Source organism: Trachurus trachurus (assembly GCF_905171665.1).
Source record: "Trachurus trachurus genome assembly, chromosome: 17".
NCBI classification, from domain to species: Eukaryota; Metazoa; Chordata; class Actinopteri; order Carangiformes; family Carangidae; genus Trachurus; species Trachurus trachurus.
In genome coordinates, this window is record NC_139900.1 from 23,148,688 (window position 1) to 23,167,463 (window position 18,776).

General features: G+C 42.8%; 2 protein-coding genes across 2 annotated transcripts; one reads left to right on the forward strand and one right to left on the reverse strand.

Annotated features, from left to right (window-relative positions):
- Nucleotides 1-292: 292 nt before the first annotated feature.
- LOC311000589 (procollagen galactosyltransferase 2-like) lies at nucleotides 293-6,342 on the forward strand (the record flags this gene model as incomplete). Its single annotated transcript, XM_083991327.1, has 12 exons — nucleotides 293-417; nucleotides 556-666; nucleotides 779-896; nucleotides 999-1,133; nucleotides 1,215-1,419; nucleotides 2,754-2,873; nucleotides 3,138-3,211; nucleotides 3,305-3,411; nucleotides 4,275-4,407; nucleotides 4,518-4,645; nucleotides 4,745-4,951; nucleotides 6,063-6,342. Exons 2-12 carry the CDS (start codon nucleotides 593-595, stop codon nucleotides 6,340-6,342), a joined length of 1,581 nt encoding a protein of 526 aa, XP_083847453.1. The 5' UTR covers nucleotides 293-417; nucleotides 556-592.
- A 2,484-nt stretch (nucleotides 6,343-8,826) lies between these two features.
- Nucleotides 8,827-14,340, reverse strand: LOC311001200 (Krueppel-like factor 9). Its single transcript, XM_083992220.1, has 2 exons — nucleotides 13,559-14,340; nucleotides 8,827-11,751 (listed from the first exon to the last, which is right to left on the reverse strand). Exons 1-2 carry the CDS (start codon nucleotides 14,070-14,072, stop codon nucleotides 11,507-11,509), a joined length of 759 nt encoding a protein of 252 aa, XP_083848346.1. The 5' UTR covers nucleotides 14,073-14,340; the 3' UTR covers nucleotides 8,827-11,506.
- Nucleotides 14,341-18,776: the final 4,436 nt, after the last annotated feature.

Here is an 18,776-nt window from a genome sequence, read left to right on the forward strand (position 1 = left end):
TGTGTGTGTGTGTGTGGGCCAAGGCACTGAAACTAACCCCAAGTCCCTCGCCCCCCCCCCTCTCTCTCTCTCTCAGTGTGTGTGTGTGTGTGTGTGTAAGTTTTGTCATGTGTGTGTGAGACCGTCTCTTCCTCAGCTGCACCGGTCTGAGGCTGCAGAGACATAAAGGTGCCCTGCTGGAAATATGCCTTTTGACTTAGTGGGATTCAGGTTGTTTATTGTGATTGCAGCAGGACAGCTGTTCCTGCACAGCAGCACAGAGGAGCTGCCAGACGACCACCTCTCCAAACCAGAGTCCTCGCTGCTCAGACCCACTGTGCTCATCGCCATCCTTGCACGTAACGCCCAGCACAGCCTCCCTCACTTCCTGGGATGCATTGACAGACTGGACTATCCTAAGGACCGAATTGCCATCTGGTAAAGTACATTTTTTATTAACTACACTGATCAGTTCATATAGAATTGATAGTATAGTATCTTTCTGGAAAGAGTAGAACAACATTTGCCAGCATTATAGTTTAGCAAAGAAAGAAGAACCCCTCTCTGTGATCTCAGGGCAGCGTCTGACCACAATGTGGACAACAGCACAGCCATGCTGCAGGAGTGGCTGAGGGGAGTGCAGCACCTGTACCACTCGGTGGAGTGGAGGCCCGTGGAACAGCCAAGGTGAACCCCGGCTGAACCAGCACCTGACCATCCTGATACTGTTCCTCATCACTTTAATGAAGCAGAAGCAAAGCTGACCTCCTCCTTGTATCCCTTCCTCTCTTTCTCTCAGCTCTTATGCAGATGAGCAGGGTCCAAAGCACTGGTCTGACTCTCGCTTCACCCATGTGTTGAAGTTGAGGCAGGCGGCGCTCAGAGCTGCCAGACGACTTTGGACCGACTACATATTGGTGAGACAGTAAAAGACATTAAAACTGATTTAATCTGTCCACTGTCACAGTGTGTGGCATGTCGTCATCTATACCTGTTAATGCTGTTTCTCTGACCCTCAGTTTGTGGACAGCGACAACTTGCTGACAAACCGCCAGGTGCTGTCTGATATGATAGCAGAGAATCTGACTGTAGTGGCGCCCATGTTGGAATCAAAAAGTCTTTATTCCAACTTCTGGTGTGGCATCACTCCCCAGGTATTAACAGACAATAAAGACACGATAAGTCCTAAAACTGTGTTAATGATTGATTTACATCTTATGATAAAACCCACACAGGGCTACTACAGACGGACCCCAGAGTACATCCCCATCTGTAAGTGGAAGAAGCAGGGTTGCTTTGCAGTCCCCATGGTGCACTCCACCTACCTGCTGGACCTGAGGCGGAGAGCCAGCCGGGCGTTGGCCTTCTACCCTCCTCACCCCCTGTACACCTACCACTTGGACGACATCATGGCTTTTGCTTTCTCTGCAAGACAGGCAGGTCAGACCTTTGTCGAAACGTCTCTTTAATTTAAGATTCAACTCACAAGATTGTTTTCCTGCATGGTCGATGGTGAAGTGTTGGTTGTCATCAGTGTCAAACAGTGTTAGGGATCATCTAAATGTGAATGACTCACATTGAAAATCACTTTTGAGTTAAACCAGTCGGACATAAAGTGTTCAGAGAGTTAACCACACTCCCTCCACCTGATGTCTGTCTTTGGTGGTTAACTGACAGAAACCAGACTTAAAATATGATAAAATAATACAGAGAATACACCCAACGGTGCATCAGCGTTTATTTCAATACGCCTACATTATGGAAAATAAACAGGATCATGGTTTAAAGGTATAGTTCAACATTTTGGCAAATTGACCCATTGCCATAATCCCTATAGTCTTAGTAGTAGGTTACCTTTAATTGTCGGTGCAAGCTATTTTTAGAACGGCGGAGCAGAGCCGTGAGCTGCTCAAAGCTACGCTACGGACGCTAATGGGATTTCTTGGTTTCCCTCATCAAACTCATCAAATACACAATCCAACAACTCCAAAACGCTCTGGTGGACAAGTTGTGACCTGCACATTCACCACGCTATGAGATAATAATAGAACGTTACAAGACGGAGTTGTTATCGAGGCAAATGCAGAGACTGCTTGCATGAATTTACCTTGAAAACAACTCCGTCTCGTAACATTCTGTTATTATCTCATAGCGTGGTGAATGTGCAGGTCACAACTTTGGAGTTGTTGGATTGTGTATTTGATGAGTTTGATTAGGGGAACAAGAAATCCCAATAGCCTCCGTAGCTCTGAGCAGCTTGCGGCTTGCCGGCTCCGCCGTTCTCAAAATAGCTTGCACTGACAATTGAAGGTAACAAACCTACTCCTAAAACTACAGGGATTATGGTAATGGGCCAATTTGCCAAAATGTTGAACTATCCCTTTAAAACATAATCATTATTGATGTAGTTGTAGTTACAAAAATATTGTGTCTATACTGTTAATTCTATGCATTGTTAAAACCTTCACTATGACAGTTAACATCTTTATTAAGTAAAGCCTTAATGTTAGATCACTGAAGTCATTGTACTGTGCCATGATAAAATGTAGTCAAATTTTTTTTTATAAAGACAGAGCTATACTGTAGACATTATAATGATTGATGTGCACTGAAATATTTGCTCTTATGTCCTTAATCGTAGAATGATAATTTCCCATTACCTCATGTGGATCAAACATTTTCAACCAATGATATTTTAACAGTTAGTGTTGAAAAGTCAAATGACGGGAAGTTTTTTGCTCTAATACCTGATTTGTTTTGTTTTTCCTCCGCAGGGGTCCAGATGTTCGTGTGCAACAGGGACCATTATGGATATTTACCAGTGCCCCTGAAGCAGGACCAGACCCTGGAGGAGGAGGACGAGAGTTTTAGCCACACACTGACAGAAGCTCTCAGTAAGACACTGACTCTGTTTTATGGGTATACTGCTGTTGACTCTGAGCTTTGAGAGGAGCCTTCAGTTCCTCCATCTTCAGTCTCTGCTCTCTGGTTCCTCAGTGTGTCTCTGAGCATATTTGGTCTTTTTTGCTCTCACAGTCCTGATACATGTCTCAGTCCTCTGTTAAAGCCCCACTGCCTCTCATTTCATCTCCTGACAACACTGACAATTTATCAATGTGAAATGTGAATGAAATGTGTGTGTGGACTTTTCCTTCCAGTTGACTACATCATGGAGCCTTCCCAGTATGTGCACCCTGTTACTAAAGAACAAGGAAAGATGGGATTTGATGAGGTGCGGATGCATTTTCAGTAGCAGTGAACAAATGTTTTCCAGATGTGGAGTGCTGTCTGAGAGAACAGTCGCTTTATTCTGCTCCACCTCCAGATCTTCCTGATCAATCTGAAGCGCCGCTCAGACCGACGGGAGAGGATGTTAAGCTCTCTGGCCGCCCTCGGCATCAACGCCACATTGACAGAGGCCGTGGATGGCAAGTATGACATACAGCAGCAGTCCAAACAGCAGAATGTGCAGTATTATTACATTATTGCTGATATAGCCTAAATGTGTTGTTCGTATTGCAGCTGTGCAACAGATTGCGCTCATTTTACCATCTAGTTTCATGTATCAACTTGCATTGTGTTTGGTTTTCTATGTAGAATTAACTAATGTCCAGTACTGTAACTAAATGCAGCTTTGTGCTAATTTACCTGAGCATATTCCATCTTTTATGTTTCAGACAAAAATGTTTACTGCGCCATATTTGTTTTATAGCAGGATTTCCTGGTTGATTTTCAGAAAACTCCTAAATGTGAAAGTCGGTTTGTACAAACAAATGAGCCACTGTTTAGCTACAGTAGATGTAATATATAATCAAACCAAATAACAGTATGCTGTACATTATTGCACCTGTAATACATTTGAATACTGCAGTGTTTACAGGTGTGAGTTTTTTTTGGTTGTTTTTTTACATGAGGAGATATGTCGATATGTTTGTAACATTTTGCTATTATACTTTCATATGATTTTGAATGCACAGGACTATTATTTATTACAGATTAAACTGACATACCAAAGTAGACTGTGTGTGACAAACATTTGTAATTAAGTAGTTATTTAGTTTGTGTCAGAGCCATTGTACTGTTTCTATGTAATCAATGTGAATTTGGATGTTAATTGTCTGTTTTGGAAAAAAAGAAAACTCTTTGAATTCAAGTATCTCTAATGATAGGGTGTCTCTACCTTTAGGATGCAGGGGCTGATGATGAAAATGAGAAACAAGGCTCCAGATGTCAGGAAACATTTGCCTTGTTTTACTCTGACAATGAGGTAATTACATTTGCTCTATTGTCCACAGAGCACTGAACTCCTCTCAGCTACAGGCCATGGGTATAGACATGCTGCCCGGATACAAAGACCCATACTCAGAGCGCGTGCTGACTCGAGGGGAGATCGGCTGCTTCCTCAGTCACTACAACATCTGGAAGCAGGTACAGTTCAGCACAATGTACAATGTGCAACGCACTGGAGCTGCTGGAGCTTATTGGACTCAGGGACTGTCTGTTCGTGGTAATCATGGCAGTTGTGTGTTGCCCCCTAGGTGGTGAGGGAGGAACTGCAGCAGGTGCTGGTGCTGGAGGACGATGTGAGGTTTGAGTCCATGTTTCGCAGCAGGCTGGTGGCCATTATGGGCAATGTGAAGAAGGTGGGACTGGACTGGGACCTGATGTGAGTGAATCATTGATCATGGCATAATTAACATTATCAAAACACCCCCCAACTCACTCACTCACTCACTCACTCACTCACTTACCTGTGTCCCTGAAGTTATGTGGGTCGAAAGCGGCTGCAGGTGAAGGAGCCGGAGCACTGGGTGAAGGGAGTCAGCAACCTGGTGCACCCAGGTTACTCCTACTGGACCCTGGGTTACGTCATGTCCCTGCAGGGGGCCACCAAGCTCCTGCAGGCAAAGCCCCTGCACAAGATGCTGCCTGTTGATGAGTTCTTACCCGTCATGTTCAACCAGCACCCCAAGTGAGTCCCATCTGCTATTTAAATATTCAAATATCAACCAAAAAAAAAAGCTTCTTTAGGTTCACTCAATTAAAGCAGAAGTAAGCGGAATGTTTGTGTTAATATAAGTCTTAAATAGTTATATCTTCCGACAGCAATCACTTATATAGAGTGTTTGGTCCGAAACACAGGTCTGTCAGTCACTCTGCTCTGCTGTAAGCCGAGGAGAAAACTTCTTGTATACTTCCTCGTATCCTACAAGTTTTATCCAATGAGGGGAGAGAACGGCATGAAGGGCTGTGTGTGCAGCCAAGGGATGCGCGTGAATGTGGTGACGTAGGGACGAGGACCAATAGATCCATGACGAGGGCGGGGGCTGCTAACTCCATCGGCTGACAAAAAGTTAGCCAAAACGACCGGATCGCTTACTTCTGCTTTAACTGTTCGCTTGGAGGTGTGATAATTATACAGATGTTCCTACTTCTCCGTCAAGTGACCAACCACCACCAGGGCCGTTGTGTAGGGGAGAAAGGTAATGATAATTCTAGGGGCCCAGTAGGGCCCACAAAAAACCCCAGTAGTCTAATCTTTGTATGACTGATTTATTCTGCATAAGACCCTGACTAATACTCATAGTAATGCTGCATTAGCATCAAAACAAAGTAGGCTAAATAAAAAATGATAATACATACGTAGTCTAAGAAAAAAAAGTGGAAAAGTTAGGGGCCCACTTTAGTATTCTTTAAGGGGGCCCAGAATTCCTAGCAACGGCCCTGACCACCACACTACATTATTACCATCTTCAAGTGTTACAGACGTACATAATGCAAGAAATATAATATAGAGGCAAGTGACCAACCATACAGAGCTACAAACATACCACATTTTATGGCAGTTGACAACTACACACAATTTCTTTGGCTCCTCCATAGGGTCATACGCTCCTGTGAACACCTGTGAGCACCTGAGTCATATTCTGGCTGTGCAGGGGAATTCTTTATTAATGTTATTCAAATATTAACCTTTGAATAACAGTTTCTGAGAGGTTTTAGTATTCGGTCTAAAATGAAGTGAAACTGCCTTGTTCGTCTTTTTTTCTTCTTCTAACACTCACACTTCCTTGTTCCCTCAGAGACGAGTACATGCAGCACTTTGAGCAGAGGGACCTGAGAGCCTTTTCAGCGGAGCCTCTGTTGCTCTTCCCCACTCACTACACAGGTGAGCCAGGCTACTTCAGCGACACGGAGACGTCCACCATCTGGGACGACGAGGCAGTGGAGACGGACTGGGACAGGGAGGCGGCCAAACACAGGCAGGAGCGGGGAACTGAGGAATTTGGACGCGTGGCTCCTAATTCTGCTCGTGGTGACGTCCCTCCTGTCTCTACTAGTGGGCCGAGAGATGAACTCTGAGGAGGATGTATGGCACAGCGGTTGCACAATGTAGGCTGTTTAAACATCCTGGGGGCAACCTCTGTGCATTGTGTATAGTTTATTTAAAGATGTGACACTTATGGTGACTCTGGTCCCAGGTTTTCTCACTGTTGCATAACATTTCTATCACGAGAATATTCTTTAAGATCCAAATTAAGGCCTATATCATCAGTATATTGGACTTTACTGACACATGGCCATGGCTTTCAGGGTCTAAGTTGGGATCTGGCCGTGCATTCACCAAGACCAACGGTGAAGTGTCTGTTCAGATGTTCTTCTCATACAGTTGTTCAAAATTTAAGAAAGAAAAGCCCAGACATTCATCTGTTTTTTTAACTGCATATGTGCATAACATCTAGTTCAGTAGTCTGTTGCTACATCCATGACAACGACAAAAAAATATATAAAAATCTCTTGTTATATGTTTTAATGACATGTCATTTGGATTTCTATGGACTGTAACTCTATCTGCTGTACCCCAACAAAAAACTTTTTGTTTGAACAAGATTTTTTTTCCAATTATTGGTGAAATAATCTGGTTTATTTTTTATTTTTTTTAGAACATGAACGCTCTCATGTAAAAATCTAATCAGAAACACATCTTACATAAAAATGATCTTGTTATCAAGCACCAACATGGGTCAACATGTTTAACTTCAGCAGTGGCAACATCATGTGTCCACATTATTTTCCCCAATAACTCAATTCTGTTATTTAGTCCAACACCACAAAAATAAAAAAGATGAACACAGCCATCAACTTAGGAATTTTTATTTTTAAAAAAAGCACTGGTATTTTCATGTCAAGCAAACAATGGAACTATTTAATATTAGTACTGTTCCATATCACAAAGTGAGTTATGAAAAGAATAATTAAACCACACAAATGATACGCTTTTTTTTGGTAATAAATTAATCAGCATAACAAAAGAAATAAAACATGCTTGTACTTCGGTGTTGCACAGGATATATTGAAATTCCAATGCTCAAAATTTAAGACACCTGAGAATATAAATATCAAAACAGCTTGTTGCAGCAATTATTTAGTTCCACAGTTCCTCCTATTCACCTTAACTAAAGCTTTGATAAGAGGATTTAAAAAATTACATTAATGTAAAAATTAGGCATCAATTTAAAAAACATCCGTTTCTGTACAATGTGCATATCTGAATTAGTGTGGTGACAAGAGAAATTATCGCTTTTTTCGTTTTTTTTTTTTTCTTCTTTTCTTCTCAGCAAGGCAGCGCAGCAAAAATTAAATCCAAAGTGGATAATGCTCATCTGTCATCAAGCCACATTCAGTGATATGAACAAATAGATTTGGACTGAGCTCTTTCAATCGATATCTGCAGTGAAGTGACAGTCTACAGGTATATTTTTTACATTTTAATAACGCTTTTCATCCTCTGCCCCGGCCAGCAGTGAGTCTTTCCCTTGGTGACCAAAACAGCTGCTGAGCTTTAACGACAGGGACTGTTGGTTCAGGATTTATCCAGTAGATTCGTTTACCACTGTCTATTAACAACAGAAGTTCACTGAGGCAGGGGAAAAGGAAATTCTGTTGCTACACAGGTAGTAGTGATGTTGCATATACAGTCAATAGAAGGACAAGGCTACATAACAGACCATCTAGCTGATTTAAAAACTGAAACCCAAGGCTCAATGGCTTTATAGGAATTTCTGAAAGACAGGTTGGATGGATGCTGTACAGATACCACCAAGGAAAGAAAAAAATCTGTGAGGTATGTTCTTCTTGTGATAGTATAGCTTTGAGGTCCCGGGCAGAGTCCGAGTGAAAAGACACTTCCATCTGTGAGAGGAGATGGAAGGATATATTTCCATTTGACAACGTAGAAAACAGGTATTTGTGTGTGTTTTGTTGAACAGTCCATGCGTCCGAGGTCACTGCCAGCAGTGACCGAAAACTGTCGAGAGATCGAACCTCTGAGGAAATGTGTACAAAATTCCAAAAGCGTTGCGTTCACTACGATGAGTACAGCTCCAGTTAAAATGAACAGATCAACAGTGAAATGGTATACGAAGATGGTTTGATGTAATGAAGGAGGAAGACATGTGTGAAGATGTTCTCTGATCTTAGTGTGGAGGAAACAAAGTCAACAGATCCGGGAGCTACAAATGACGCGTGTCCCATCGAGAAAAATTAAAAAACAAATTCATTTCCGAAAAATTCTAATTCAACAAATTCCACGACGAGGAGATGGCCTGGATGACTACGCAAACCCTAAAAACTAAAAAACAAAAGTAAAAACAAACTACCCAGTTCTTTTATCACGCTTTCTAAAGCACTTGGACAAAAAGGCAGTTTTACAAACCATTGGTTATTAACACATTAGCAAAGTTCCACAGTGCTTGCTTGAAGAAGCATAGTAACAGTGCAAGCCATTACACTATTCAGCCAAATACACCTGTAAGAAAAAAGTGCCATATTGCATAATGAGTTTTCTGTAATGGGCCCACTGGCGGGCAAATATACCTATACAATGATCCAACTGTAAACATGGTGCAAAGTAGTTATGACATAGTTTAAGGCTTTCAGAGTTTCCTGAAGATTTGTTGTTCACTGAGATAAAGGAATATGTACATGAGTAGGACAAACAGTGTGGAAACATTAAAAAAGGAAAATTATTAAAAAAAAAAAAAAAAAAAGATTCAAACTCCCTAGAATCAGTCCTGGACACTGCATGTACTCAGATAGATTTTTAAATATCTACTTTACATGAGGTTTGCTTGATTCTTTTAAACCTGAAAATTATTTTTGTGATATTTCCTAAAATCAGGAGGACCGTTGAATCATTTTGACGGGGAACATTTAGGTTCCAGCTTGCTCAAATGACCTTAACGGATCCTCTTTTTTTTTTTTCTTCTTCTTCTTCTTCAGCATAGCACCCAACCCTTGTAAGAGCGGCCATTTTAATTTATCAAACACACATGTATAATAATGTCATAGCTGCATCCCATTGAGAAGTGTCTTGAGAAGTATGCTGGTTCACTGGCACACCTGCATAGAACAGAGCCGTCGTCATCGTTAAGGTAATTACTTCGCTGCTTTGACAAGTTAAAATGTCCGCCACAACAGAGGTCCACTGGCGCTAGCTGTCTTAAATGGGGACAGACGGACTAACCATCTTTTTATACCAATTTTGATTCCTACACAAGGAGTTATGTTGGGAATCTTTTTTTTTTCTTCCCGTCACTAGGTAAGACCTGGTTTATCAGCTCTGAAACTCAAACCATGTCAAAAAACATCTGGCACGCCTGATCCTGAATAATATCTCCAGCTGCCTGGCTCCACACCCTGGGTGAGTGAGTGGGGTAAATGCTTTTACTTTGAAGACAGCAGGCTGAATATCAAGATCCTCTCATGTCATCTCTTTCCCTCTGAATATTTTTTTGATATTATCACATACACACTATTCCCAGTTCTGTCGCTAACAAAAATGTAAATAATAATAAAAAAAGAAAAACATACACACACCGACACTCACAGGCAATGCCATCCTATCAAGCGTATACTGTTACCCCTAATATAAGGACTACAATTCATCACATGTATTAATTCTGCTGCTAGTAGCTTTACCATGTTTCTACATTAAAAGCTTAAAGCTTATATACATTTGCATCAGTATTAGACATAATACTACTGTGTATTATGTGTCTGCATTTCATGAATGATTTACTGATCAAGACTCAAGGATGGCGTGCAAACAGCTCTTCTACAGTGAATTTTGATCCACTTTCTGGCAAAAATTAATATTGATCTATTGTTAAATTCAATATAAAAAAAAATAGACAAATATCACTTCAATGATGATTACTATAGCAATTGAAAAAAAAAAATCAAGGAATGTGTTACCACTAAAACTTTGAATATGGACTTGGCAAAGCTAAAAACAAAAAGCTAAAAAAGCTTCTAGTCACTGCCTCGCTACCTAACATCACAATATTGTGCTACTCATGGTAAATAAATGGTGCTGAAGAGCACAACAATATCATCAAAGTAACCACAAAAAAAATAAAATAAAAAAACAGGAGTTTTGGCTGATGATGAATGTGCAGATTTGTACAGAAAAGGTGAAGAATCCCTGCAATTTGTGAGAGTGTTTGAGAAGAGGTTATGTTTAGGGTTGGGTTCATTTCATCGACTGAAATCTGCTTCATGATTCCCATTCTTATCGAATCCTGATTCAAAGAGAAAACCAAAATATGTTGAAATCAAAAACCACAATTATTTTCACAAGGTTTCACAAGGACTAAAAGAAACATCTCATGATTTTTATTTTACGTTAAAAAACAAAAATATATTCTGTTAGCCGTGCTAAATTTGAATGGTTTTACATTTTACTATTTTCTGAGGCATTAAAGACTAATAATGTCGTATTATATTGTAATGAGCCTGACAGCTGTATGGCAATTATGGCTTTTTAGAACTTTTGTGTCAGTCTGATGAAGTACCTTGATTTGTCTGGCATTTAATTCAGACGCCAAACCAAAACCTGACATTTCCATCTGGTCATTTGAGCGATAAAAAGTGTCACCCTTCACTCTGTATTAATGGTTATTAAAATGCACTGCATTCTTTTACCATGTGTCATCCTACTTGATGGACCTTCATCCCTCGCATGTATTTTCATACAGTGGTGACATTTCATTGTATTATTACTGTCTTTAGTGAAGCGAAGCTTAGCTCCAGTCTGCCACATTGTAAACATCATACACGTGCATTGACACACGTGTAATCTGTGATGCCCTTGGAAGTGCAGTAAGTCCAGACTTTTTGTTTTTGAGGAAACGATAAGTGGAATCGAAAAGCACATTCCTTGACAAATCCAGCGTTCTTACAGATTTGAAACATTCTCGATACCCAACCCTAGTAATGTTGAGCAGGTGGATAGTGGTCACATGACTCATCTGTGTGGATGGGGAGATGAGGCTACTTCCCCCTCACATCCAGCTGTGTGTGTTCGCTTTGTGTATGCGTGTGTATGTGCACATATTTGAGTACAACACAACAATGATCAATCCTTATCAGTGGATCTGATTGTAGCTGGTTAACTTGAAACCACCGCCATCTCCCGTGCTCCTGCCGACCCCCAGTGCACAGGAAAGCCCCATCCCGGGCCGTCCTAGTGGAGCATAGCAGGGCTGGAAGCAGCGGATGTGCCCTTGTTGCGTCCTAACATGGAAGGCTGGAAGTCGGGATGGCGACGGGCGTGCTTGATCAGGTGGTCGCTACGCATGAAGCGCTTGTCGCACAGTGGGCACATGAAGCGTTTCTCTCCCGTGTGGGTGCGGGTGTGGCGTGCGAGCTCATCGGAGCGGGCAAACTTCTTCTCACAGTCAGGCCAGGTGCATGGGAAGGGTCGCTCGCCTGAAGCATGGGCACAGAAGCAGAGCAAAAATCACCATTGTGAATATGCAAATATGTTTATTTATTCTGCTATTTGTAGTTTCCTCCTTTTTTTTCTTTTTTAACTTATTTATTTAGAAAAAAATCATCTACCTCTTTATCTTCTAAGTCATACAATGTTTAATTTTTCAATTTCTTCATCAGGAGTTTGTTTGTTTGTAACCAAAGAATTTCCGTCCAGGCATCAATAAAGTTATTCTGATTAGGCAATAGGCACCATGTCATTGACCACTTGGAATATAAATTTGAGTCACAGTACACATCATTTGAGTTATAAGATAAGTTTATAAACCTATGATGAGATCTTCAGACAGCTTGTTTTATCTGTCTGACAGTGCTGAATTAAAAATATTCACATTACACAAATAAAAACGGAAAAAAGTGCAATTGAAGTCTATGTAGCAGGTGGGAAGCTGAGTCCATGCATCCAATAACAGCAAAACAAGTTATTTAACTGTTCTTGCATTGATGCAATTAATTGTTTTTATTGTTAGCATATTGTAGCCTGTTTTGTTTTATATTGAGAGCAGAGTGGATTTTGTTTGGTCATTCATTTCATCATTATAAAAAGCAGTGGATGGAAATCTGTGACTGTATCCCAAGGGGAACTAGTTTTGAATCACCACATCAAACACCAGGACTGACCTTTTGTGGAATATTAAAATAATAATAAAAAAATTCTCCAGATTAGTCCACCTAAGCTACTAGTAGCCTTAATCTCTTGCAGGCAACACGAGTCAAGCCGCAATAAGCGAGTAGGATGCTCGGTGCCATTTTCAAGATCACAAAGCCAGGCCACGTTGTTGTTGCAGAAACTGTGAGGGCGTTCCCACCAACCACAGCTCCTCTGAGCCGCTTCCTGCCCCTAATCCGTTTGCGCCTGCTCAGTGACCCCGAACACACCGACTCCCCTCGTTTAGCGGAAAAAGAAAAAGAAAAGAAACCCCCATCGCCTCAAACTTAGGGAGCCTCGTTATCACTCTGACGGGTTGGTCTGTCTCCCACTAAGAGCCCGTTTTAAGCACCGTGGCGTACACGGTTGAGATATGGGTGCATGAAACGGATTGTGAAGCGAGTCGGAACAAAATAGTCAGCCATGTTGCCTCAGCAAAAACACCGAAAAACTAATGAAAAGGTGTAGAGTATCAGACGCGGGGCTGGCGCATCCATTATCGGACGCGCCTCCCTCCGTGGCTCTTCCCTCGCACTTTCTTACAGTATCACGTTATAAAGACGAGTGGGAGGTCGTGGTCGTGGCCCACGCCAAGAGGATGTGCTGTCCACAGAGAGACCGAGGAGCCAGACACCGAACACTTGCTGCTGCTGCTGCAGGAGAGCAGTGTCCGACAATGAACTCTCTAACCCTCGACGTTAAGGTTTCGTCTTACGTTCATTTCATATGCAAATCCAGTGGAGAGGAAGACCTTCGTCACCGGTTTTAACGTCCTGCCCAGTTCTTTTGTTAGTTTACTTCTTTGTCAGAGTCTCTGGAGGGGAGTTTTTCTGACCTTCCCTCTTTGTTTGGCCACGTTATTGAAACAAAGTCGGGCATAAATAAGGGGGGGGGGGGGGGGCTGCCATCACCATGCTGATATAAACTAATCGCATTAAGCACAAAAGAGCCCGACCTGATATAGTAATGGTCATAACAATATGGTGTCACCAGTGGAGCTGGAGTTAGGGACAAAGTTTACATCCAGGGGTTAAAACACACATGTTGTGAGCTGCTGCTGCTGCTCAAGTATCGAAACTGTTGTTGTCTCCGTACCTGTGTGTGTCCGGATGTGTGCCTTCAGGTGGGACGATTTCCCGTAAACTCTGTCACATCCGTCAAAAGTGCACTGATGTCGCTTCACCGGGGACCGCGGGGCCCCCACGCCTCCTCCTCCTCCTCCTCCCCCCCTCAGCTGCTGCTGTCCGGGCACCGGGGTGGCGGAGGGGGTCATGGTAGGAGTGGTGGGGTCGGACAACGTGGTGTAGCCGCTCTCGCCACCACATGACGAGTTGCTGCTCTCCGAGTAGGCCGACATGGGGCGGAACTTACCATGCAGGTCGGTGAGGATGCCGGCCACCGCCATCATGTTGGCCCCCTCCAGCCGCAGCGTCTCCCGCACCTCCCGGTCCTCGCTGGAGCCGTCGGGCTCCCCGGGGGGCAGGCCCACGGTGGCCACCGGCTGGCTGGCGGGGGCAACGACCGGGGTGGGTCTGTGCAGCACAGGACCGCTGGATATCGACACCAGACACTCGGCCGCGAAATAATCAGACGAAGCAGTCAACGACATCGTTATCAGCTTTGTTTTGTTGCCTTAAGATAGAAAAAAAAAACGAAGAGGAAAAAAAAAACCGCCAGGAGGGGCTCACGGTGGTCTGATCCCGACCTCGCTCTCATCAAACTCGTCGAGCGAACCGTTCCGAGCCGAGCCGTGAAACCGCCATACAGCGTGTCAGTAGTTTGGAAATGACGAAATAAATCAAGGGAAAGGCACAGAAAATGATAATAATGTGCTAAAACTGTGCCAGTATCTCCTGCCCAACGTGCGTGCGCCTCTCCGTCCGACGGTTCATTGTGTCTGAGCCTCAGAGAAGCCGGTCAAACCTACGCCCCCCCAAGGATGCGTTCAGAGTCTCCCGTGGAAAACAACACGGAGGTGTTTATGCAAATAAAAGTACGTTAAGGCCATACTACTACTTTAATTATCACCACCATAACTGCAGTGTAGATTGAATAAGTGGTACTTTTAATTTACATAACTAAATTAAGCCACACATTACAGCGTCCAACACAAATGTGGAGAATCTGTCGTCTACGGGCGCTATTTCAGCGTATTTCATAGAGGAATCGTAAATCACAAGAATTAATGTCTCATGTTTTTGTATAGTAGAATATTTCTTGCCACAATCAAATAAATAAACCAAACTTGAATGATTATGTGGCGACCTGAGTGTATGGATGACGGCGTTTCTCAAAGGGAGCTCGTAAGTACAACTGAATGCACGGACTTTGAACGCACCATCTCCAGCAGCACGCACTGACTGACGTCGGAAGCTCGGGCGTGGACCGACAGAGGCGGCGGGTGCATCGTGGAAAGTAGGTGGCAGGCAGCTTGGGTAATGATGGGGGGAAGGAGACTGGGATGAAAGGCTTGCTGGATAATTTAGCTTGAGCTCAGTCAGAGACTGCAGAACGTGGCTGAGCGGCAGAGGGCCTTCCAGTTCACCATGTGGACCAAAATAGTTGTGTAAATAACCGTGATAAGTAACTCCACCAAATCTCTACTTTTCCATTTGTTTTTATCCAGAAGACACACACACACACACACACTAGATGTCGTTCTTCTCTGCCTGTGCTTACTTCTCCCAGCTGCAGTTGTTTGTCTTCTGAAACATCTTAATCAGCTTTTAAGAGATTAGAACCCATATTGGTTGTGTGGTTTATATGGTCAAATTGATTGAGATTGACTGTTGTGGAAGAAGGAGTGGGCCACAATAGCTAAACCACTTTGGTAATTATTTCAGGCTTTGCTTTGTTTTACTTTTTGTTTTTTGTTTTTTTTTATTGTTGCTATATTCCACTGTCCACTCCTCTATATTGCACCCTGTCCTCTGGTCTAATTAGCCTCACTCTAGATATCACACTACCTGCCCATCAACTCTAAATAGTTTAACTGTGCTTCAATAAACTGACTTTTTTTCTCCAAACGAGACTCATGTCTTATGTCTGTCCAACTCAATGGGAGTATAAGAAAACCTCATTTCTTATGAGGCCCGGAGCAGTGTCAAATGATTGGTTCAGTGGATGTTTGTAGCTCCAGTCTGAAAGGTATTTCCTGATTGGTTGCTGTGAGGAGTATGGGTCACTGTGGAAGCCCACGTACAAGTGTGGTCATTCAGTGGCTGTGAACAGTGCTCGGTTTTCATCTCTTACATGTGGAGGCTCAGAGGCAGCCAGACCTGCAGTGACTTGGGGTTGCTATGGCTGTGTCCTTATTATGGCTTCATTATCTATATGTTACACTGATTTTCCTCCTGCTACACGGTGAGTCTTGTGTTTCTTGATATAAAATATGTGAATTTTTGTTGTGCAATTTATACTGGGTCAACCGGTGTCACAGTGACATGACTGCGGGTGTTGTAGGTGTGTAGAAGTTTGACCAGATTTATTTTTTAAATGTCACATTAATTTGTTTGGTCACTCTGATATTTTTGTATCTGGCTCTCTGTGCAGTAGGTGACTGCTTTCAGGTGGAACCAAATCTCTGTGATTCAAGTTGTGCTGGTGAGAATTTACTCTAATAATGCATATTGAATCTGATGAATTCTCATTGAATTCTCATTGACGATTACATCCATAATATGTTTTGTTTCCTGTGTAACAAGTGAAATTTACACATTCAAAGAACAGGAATTTCTTCAATTCTTTTTCTTTTGCTTTCTTTTTTCATTGTATTATTTCATCTCTACAGGGTTTCCTACTGATTTGTCCTTTCAGCGAGGGGTGAGGTATACTTACAGGTATAGCACAACAATCACCACCACCCTTCATGGCTCTAATGCTGGCAGGAATGGACTGGCTTTGGACTGTGTGGTCGATATCGATGTGGTCTCCAAGTGTCACCTAATGATGCAGGTCAGAGTTGTTTAGACTGTGTGTAAAATACTGCAAAAGTCTGTGGTGATATGGTTTAATGTACATGTTTGTCCAACAGATTAGGAATCCGCAGATAAAACGGCTTTCCCCTCAGAAGGAACACTCGGTGCAGCGCTTAAAAAGCCTGAGGTGATACAAAGTAGATTTTAATGCCATAACATGTGTATTAAGCGTAATTTACCATTTTTCTAGCCAGTTATTCGCACATGTGCATGTGGTCTCTGTCTGCAGAGAAAACCCAGATCATTTTGGAATGCTACAACTGTTTTTCCTATGAATGTGATACTCTTTTAGGACGCTCCACTTGTCTGTGTTGTCGGGTCTCAGGGGGGGCTCATCTGGTGTTTTTGTTTCCCAGGGAGTCACTGGAGAGAACGCGCCTCAAGTTCTCCCTCCAGGGGGGAAAGGTCACGGCCCTCTGTCTCCAGGAGGGGGAGCAGGTGTGGGCCCTCAACATTAAAAGGGCCCTACTGAGCATGCTCCAGACCTCCCGCACAGCAGCTAAACAGGAAATAGAGAAGGAGGTGAGGGTTGATGAGGGTCATGGTCTATGTAATACATGTGCAATTTAAAAGAGATTCTGCATAAGCCATGAAGAAAAACCAGTCTTACTGCATATTTCAGATAGAGATATATTTTCAGATAGATAGATAAAAGACCTACCAGAATGTTGTGGATTGGTGTTGTCCACGATGACTTCTTATAATGCCAGTTGGACAAATAACACTACTACTGTTATTATTGATAATAACATCTCTATGCCATAATCTGGTGTATTATCTGACTTTCTTTCAATGCCTTTCTATCAGACAGATGTGTATGGAACGTGCACCAGCAGATATGAGAGACGAGGACCAGTGCTGCTGAAGACCAGGGATTTAAAACAGTGCCAAGAGTCCAGGATGGAAAACTTCTGGCCTCATTCAATAGCTTTAACTGAGGATACAGTAAGTTTACTCTTCTGTCTGTTCAAAAATATTTCTGAATGTGTCATTGAGGTCTTAGACTTTTTCTGCATTTTAGCAATGGCTTGGTGCATACGCTCAACAATTAGAAAGATACAGGCACAGGTTAGATTGCAGGCCCTCCATAGCTGGGGCCTCTTTCCTCCTTCTGTTTTCTGAGTTCAAGAAAAGTGGAAGTTGAAAAAGGGTGATGATGACGCTGGTTGTCACTTGAGATTTCTGTACCACTGAGTAAGAGGAAATCCCTTTCAGGCAAGACTATTATAAAGATAACATCATCTGTTTTCATCGTTTGCTTCTTGTGTGTTTCTGTAAGTCACTGCAGTCAGAACTACACTGTGTACAGCGGCATGGATCTACAGTGATGGAGGAGGTGAACTGTACTGAAGACGTTTCCATGGTAACGTGGTCCAGGCCTGCAGGGTCGGTGAGGACCCGAACGATGTCTACCCTGCTCCTGCTCCGAGCACAGCCGGGGAATCCTTCGGGAGCAGGTCAGCGACGACTACTTTGCAGTCTGCTCTATGAAACCAATGCTGTTAGTCTGAACTGTGTGAGGTATTTTGGATCCTGATCCTGTTCTCCCCTCACTTCCTCTGCAGATTCTTTAAGTCATGGCGTGCTAACTGGTTTGCAGTTTGAGGAGGAGAGAGCTGCACGTCCAGGGAAGTCGAGAGCATTGGCACTGCAGCAAGCCAGTCACACTGTCAGGATGTTATGTAGCCTCACCTCAGACCCACAACTGGTAGGCCTCAGATGCAACAGGTTCTTAAGAGGCTTTTAACTGTATTCATCTGTTAAGTAAAACTCATTGTGGGTGTCACTTTACCTGATTTATGCTTTAGTTGTGACTGCTCCGTCAGCAATGAATATGAATCATTTTAAGTATCCTGTACCCTGCCAGACCACTGTTAGCTTGTTTGTGTTTGTAAGTTGTGGTTTGACTTCCCCTGAGGCGTTGCTGTGTGTATGAGCCAATGATTTTAATGTCTCTCACACACAGAAGGTTAGTCAAACCCAATCTGGCAACCTTCAACATAGTCTATTTACTTGGGAGCTGTTTAAAAGAGGCCTTCAGAGCCTGAGGCTGACACACTCTGTGATATAATTGCTGTTTGGGGATCAGGTGATCAATGAGATGAAAGCATGTATGTTCACAGTTATGTTGGAGGATGTCCATATATATGCATGTGCATTTCATCTGCTCCTAGGTCTCACAAGGGTTCCTTGAACTGGCTTTCCAGCTGAGACATCTCACTCTCTCTCAGCTCAAGATGCTCTGGCAAGAAGCTTCTTTCAAGTGCCGCAATGACTGGTCAGTAGTGCCTTATCATGGAATATCTTCTGGATAGTCATATTCCCAACATGGCTAT

Bases quoted from the DNA above. Each gene is read 5' to 3' on its own strand.
- LOC311001200 (XM_083992220.1), bottom strand. From the start codon at position 14,072: ATGTCGTTGACTGCTTCGTCTGATTATTTCGCGGCCGAGTGTCTGGTG. The intron at 11,752-13,558 runs GTACGGAGACAA...CCCATGCTTCAG, and splicing joins ACACATCCGGACACACACAG to GCGAGCGACCCTTCCCATGC.